We start from the raw sequence: 5,877 nt of genomic DNA, 5'->3' as shown, positions 1-5,877 counted from the left end.
CCACAAATTGCTCGTTGTTGTTATTATTATTGTTGTCCTAGTCGTTTTTTCTTTTTCCCCAAAAAAATCTTCAATATTTGGCCGGCAGGAATAACTCGAACACAAACAATCTCAACAAAAGAATGGCAGTGCTCTATTTTACACCCAAAGCTGTTGAAAGAGGGGAACAGAAGGGTATTTTATTTGTTTTTGGGCCTCAAACCACAACCAGAGTCCACGTCAGCAATGCATGACCAGTGTCGGAAGCACCCCTCCGCCCCCTTTAGAGTGTGTAGCAAGACAAATTGGGACCCAAAACCAATCATTTCCGAACCCAAGACCACGTCGTGGGAACGCGACGACCTGGTGGTTCGGATTGGCATAAGTGTGGAAACGTCAGGGAACGTGGGATCGTCGCGGCTGGCTGGCTCCCTCCCAAGCGGGAAGCGGCTCAAATCCCGTGCACCGTGTGTTGTGCGCTTTGCTTGTAAACGGGAGCGGAGCTGGCCGCATTGTTGCTGTTGCGGAGGGAGGATTGGTGAGCTTGGCTCGATCGTCGAGGTGCCGAGGCGTGGCGTGGCGTGGGCTCTGGCTTTGGCCATGGACACGGCAGTCATGGCGCAGCTTCCGTACCCAGATCGCTTCTACGCCGCGGCATCGTTTGCAGGATTTTCGTCGTCGTCAACGTCGTCGTCGTCGTCCTCTCCCGCTTCGGCTTCCGGGCGCTCCGTGTAAAGTCTCGATCCAAACTGGCTGACTCTTTTGCTGATTGTGCTGTGCAATGCTGGTGTGAGATCGGGATTGTGAGGGGGTTTCACATAGGGTCTCTTTTTTTTTTTTTTTGTCATTTCTTTGTTTCTTTGTTTCTTTTGTTTCCTCTCGAGGAATTGGTGTATTTGTGGTGAATCTCCTTTTGAGGGGGGTACATTGTTGTGTGCGTCGGGGTTCTATAGTTTATGGTCTGTACATTGTTTTTCGCGTGTCCATCTGGGATAACCTGCTAGTCGAAGTACATAGCTACGGGAAGCCCGTAACTGCCGAGCAGAACGGAGCCTGATGTTCAGGAGGTTCTGCGTGCAAGTTTTGTCAGTTTTTGGTGGTAAAGGAGTCTAGAATAATTGTCTCCGGGGTGTAATGCAGGATACTATGATAGGATTTCAATCTTGCGTGGATTGACCCGATCCGTAATTTTTAATTTTCTACTGTTAGACGTGTCATTTAGGATCGTTTTTGGACAGAGTGTGGTTTTCTTTGGAAGAACAAATTTTCCCAAAGTGCCGATCTAGGGTTATATGCACGCTCTTGTCTATATTATCTAAAAGCGTAGTATAATAATGTGGTATCTCGTTGATTAATTTTTTTGTTTTCCATCGATGCTGAAGTACATCAGCTCACAAGTGTTTCATATTAAAAGAATCTTATCGGAGGACAGACATCCTCTTCAAGTTGGACACTGTTTGGGTAGCAAATGTGAACTAAATTTTATTGTCAGTTGGATAGGTTTACATTATTGCGATTGTTATTGTGAGCGTTTAAGTAACTTGCGTATTTCCACTTAAGGAAAAGGTAATCTTTTTAATTTACCAGAAAATGCACAAGAATCCAAATGTAATTGGATTAGGATATTGTGAAGCTCTGATGAATTAGACAATAATTTTTCCAAGCTGGGAACTGTGAGGTCCTCAATTTTGACACTGATTTTCCCAGAATAGACTCCAGAAGATGTTTAGGATACCGGGCACACATCAGATATACGATCAGGTAACCTCACGGCAACCGAGACGACTTAGGTGCTCGAAAAGCGACCATTTAATGTCCCTTTGCAGGGTTTGGATTAATCTAAGGCAGCCTTAGTATTAGCAGATTACTTTCTATCCAGTACAGAATATTCTTAAACTTCAGAAGCTGTCGTAAATCCATTTGGGAGTTTGTTAATTGACCCAATTAGTCACACTCATGCCCTCAAACAAAACACAGCTTGTTACCTCGGGTTTTAAATCTTTCTAACTAGTGTTTTGACTCATTGGAACATTGATTGCAGTTCTACGAAGTTGTTACCAGAGAATTTACCAAATGAAACTCAGCTACTTCTATTTGCGCTTTATAAACAGGCAACTCTGGGGCCTTGCACGCTAAAAAAGCCTTGGGGCTGGCAAGTTGTTGAACACGCAAAATGGACAAGTTGGAATCATCTAGGGAATATGAACTCCTTGGAAGCTATGAGACTTTTCGTTCGGTCAGTGGAGGAAATTGACCCCAACTGGTGTGCGAAAGAGCAATCTCAAAGTGTGCAAGTTTTGGAAGACACCGCCGCTGTTGAGTCTGCTTCCAAGGAACTCACCAAGCTCCTTTTGGAAAAAGACATGCCTAGTCTACCCAAAGTGATGAATCCAATTGTTACTAACGGTAAACATGATCAAGTTGAGGACTTGTCATTTTCTGAGAAGGTAGACTTCAATCAATCCGAGACACCAAGAATGCCTGAGATGGAAAGGCCAGTTGCAGAAGGTATTGATGCAATCACAACCTACCTTGAGTGGGTACCAGTAATCGTAACAGGTCGAAAGCCACTTGCACGCTATCAGCACGCAGCAGCGGTAGTAGAAGGCAAGCTTTACGTTATTGGGGGGAACCATAATGGTCGCTACTTGAACGACGTACAGGTGCTCGACCTGAAGAAACTGAGTTGGTCAAAGGTAGACACCAAAGTTCCAGAGTCTCCACTCTCCTCTCATCGGGATCTTCAGCCTTGGTTTCCTCAGTGTGCTGGACACCGGCTCATAAGGTGGGGAGAGCTGCTGCTTGTAGTAGGAGGCCACGCTAAACCTGGTGCTGACACTGTGACTGTTCATGCCTTTGACACCCACTCCTTGTCATGGACGAAGTTGGAAGTGTATGGCCAAGCACCTGTTTCTCGCGGAGGGCACTCTGTGACTTTGATTGGGTCACAGTTATATATGTTTGGAGGGGAAGATCCGAAACGGCGGTTGTTGAATGATCTGAACATTCTAGACTTGGAAACAATGACTTGGGAAGCGGTGACTGCTTCTGGAGCCTGCCCATCTCCAAGAGCGGATCATGTAGCGACAGCCTACAGAGATAAATGTATCTTTGTTTTCGGAGGTGGTTCTCACTCTGATTGTTATAACGATCTGCATGCGCTTGACCTTGAGACCATGGAGTGGGCATCTGTACCAACGAAAGGAATATCACCAAGACCAAGGGCGGGACATGCTGGTGCGACTCATGGTGATAATTGGTTTATCGTTGGAGGTGGAGATAATACAGGTGCTATTTCTGAGACATTGGTTCTGGATATGATCACTCAGTCGTGGTCTATTCAGGGTGTTATTCAAGGAAACAGCGCTGTTGCCAGTGAGGGCCTGAGTGTTGAAGTCTCAGGAAACGCGTTATTGGCCTTTGGTGGATACAATGGTTATTTTAATCATGAGGTACATGCTTACGTTCTGGAATCACCGCAGTCTCAAGAAACAGGAAACCGGATGCTTCCAGCGGATGCGGGGGTGGAGATCAAGCAGAATACCACGTCCCTTGGTGATAGGGACTCTTCGTCTGATTCTGGAGAGATTGTTGAACCAAGTGCCCTAGACGAAGAATCAGATGCGACAACTATGGAAGCGAATTCAGTCGTGGAGGAAGACTCACCAGCCACATCTAGAAGAGGGACTCCTCGAAACGATGAATTTGAGCAGCATTTTCAAATGACATCAGGTTCTCGAAATGATGGACTTGAGCAGTTGCGGATGGCGGCCCGGGCTGCACAAGCTGAGGTGGAGAAGCTCAAAGTGGAAAATGCTGCGGCTCTTTCTTCTTTGGCCGATGTTGAGCAGGAGCTTCTCTCGGTTCGCAGTCAGCTGCAAGGTGAACAGTCTAGGTCCTTCCGGCTTGAAGTGGAGATTGCAGAGCTGAAACAGAAGTTGAGTTCAATGGATGCTTTACAGAAGGAGCTGGACCTGCTTCAGCGACAGATACCTACTTCTCATAAAGTAGCTAGCGAAGCAGCTCAAAAAGAAAGCAAGTCTGGTGTTTGGGGTTGGCTGGCAGGCGCCCCTCCTGCTCCCAGGTACGATTAGCTTCAGCTTAGCGTGCGCTTCGTTTGTAGAGCGCTGGAGCTACCATTTACTGACACCTTAGCAGTATATGGCTTATTGTGATACAACCGGTATATTTGGTACATATTTAATAATTTGCCACGGGCAACTGGGTTGCTCTATTATGGCTGTTTGAGAATCAGCCAACAGAGACGAAGGGATGCTGTTATTTTTGCATAGTTTCGCAGGTTACCTTCTGAGTTTATGTTAGATTCCTTGTTTATGCGAACAGCATTATTGATCATATTCTTTTATACAGCACCCTAGTTGGAGGTAGAGTAAGATGTAGACGTAGATTAATTTGTTGCCACCGACGTCAGTTAGCTGCTTATGCTCATTGTGGGGAGGAAATACGTTGACTGATTCAAGTATTAATGAAAAGAAGAGGCTCTTCACGTCACAACAGAAGATCAATGTCTTTAATCAACACTTGGAATGTCTTTTGTCAACCAATTATTACAAAGCCATGTATATTATTGCATCTCTTCCCAAAGCTGTGATGGGCACTACGCTTTAGCTTATGCTGTCCACCGAGGATCCCCTACCACTGGAAGAGGTCATTTCAGCTGTCGAGTCCACATGCTGGCGGAACATGCCTGCAACAGCAAGATTTGGTAACACCAAGAACAGGAGCGATAATAACGTACATATCTAAATATACACATTGATGAGGATGAAGAGTTAAGTACTGTAGGGGAAAAGTTCCTGTAAACTAACAGTTCTTCAAATTCAAACGTTACCTGACCATCCTGTAATCCAAGGAGTGTTCTGATATGATTCCTCAGCAATCCAAGGTTCAACAATCTGTCTAAAACCTTCACTGCTTCATTGTCATGAGTATACATGCATCACCTTCCTGACACTTTTTCCTCTGTTCGTAACTCCAGTACATATTATACTTTGGCACAACATTGGCATCACTTTCAATCATTTGCATTGTTGCATGTTCTGTAGTTGTTTGGAAAAGGACAATAATATGCAGAAATCTGGTAGGATTTGATGAAAGTTCAATATCGTTGTACAAGTTAGAATGGTAATGTGCAAAATATAATAGTTTTTATTCAGATATAATAGTATAATATATTTAAAATGAAAATCATTACTAACCCACCATACATCAACATGTTCTATAATTTTGTCAAAATTGAAATTATTAACTATATTATGTACTAAATCTCTTGTAAAACAGGCTGTGGATATTAGAGATCTTTTTCTATATTCAATAATCACAATGTTAGTATATTTAAGGAACTACCAATTATATAATTATATGGGTTAAAACAAAAATATTATGTTACAACACATAACATACAACAACTTGTATCTTGTATAAAATTATCTTTACCACATTCAAATGTCCACCTTGGTTAGCAACTAAAATATTTATTTTTGGATTTGATAATATATTATTTAATGCTATTATGATATTTAATTTATTTAGATGGTTAGTTAAATATAAAAAATGTAATATGAATAAATATAAATGTAATGAATTATATACTAAAAATAATAACTATGCTTTCATATGAATTTATTTCTCTAATAAAAACATTGAATTGAATAATAATATAATATCAACTTTAATTAAAAAATAATAATGAAAAAACTTAAATACTATAAGAACTATTTAAAAACTATAATTTTTGAATTTTTTTTTATATAAAATTTAAAACAACAATTAGTTCAACCAATATCAAATAGATCTGAAATAATAAAAGAAGTTATCTATGCTATTACAATATCAATGTTAGTGTTTTAGCAAAATTAGATGATTACCTCAAGAATA

At 41.8% G+C, this 5,877-nt stretch overlaps 1 protein-coding gene across 1 annotated transcript; it reads left to right on the top strand.

Moving 5' to 3' along the window:
• The first annotated feature begins 397 nt into the window (after nucleotides 1–397).
• LOC112291728 (acyl-CoA-binding domain-containing protein 6) lies at nucleotides 398–4,499 on the top strand. The gene is made up of 2 exons (XM_024539549.3): nucleotides 398–710; nucleotides 2,021–4,499. The coding sequence occupies exons 1-2, from the start codon at nucleotides 580–582 to the stop codon at nucleotides 4,071–4,073; spliced, it is 2,184 nt and encodes a 727-aa protein (XP_024395317.1). The 5' UTR covers nucleotides 398–579; the 3' UTR covers nucleotides 4,074–4,499.
• The last annotated feature ends 1,378 nt before the right edge of the window (nucleotides 4,500–5,877 follow it).

The sequence above is a fragment of the Physcomitrium patens genome, chromosome 14 (assembly GCF_059467195.1).
Source record: "Physcomitrium patens ecotype Gransden chromosome 14, ASM5946719v1, whole genome shotgun sequence".
Taxonomy (NCBI): Eukaryota; Viridiplantae; Streptophyta; class Bryopsida; order Funariales; family Funariaceae; genus Physcomitrium; species Physcomitrium patens.
Note: the sequence above shows the minus strand (reverse complement) of the source record. Positions and strands in the feature narration are given on the sequence as shown.

Coding starts and splice junctions, on each gene's coding strand:
- LOC112291728 (XM_024539549.3), top strand. CDS start 580: ATGGACACGGCAGTCATGGCGCAGCTTCCGTACCCAGATCGCTTCTAC. Junction 711..2,020: donor TCGGCTTCCGGGCGCTCCGT/GTAAAGTCTCGA, acceptor CATTGATTGCAG/TTCTACGAAGTTGTTACCAG.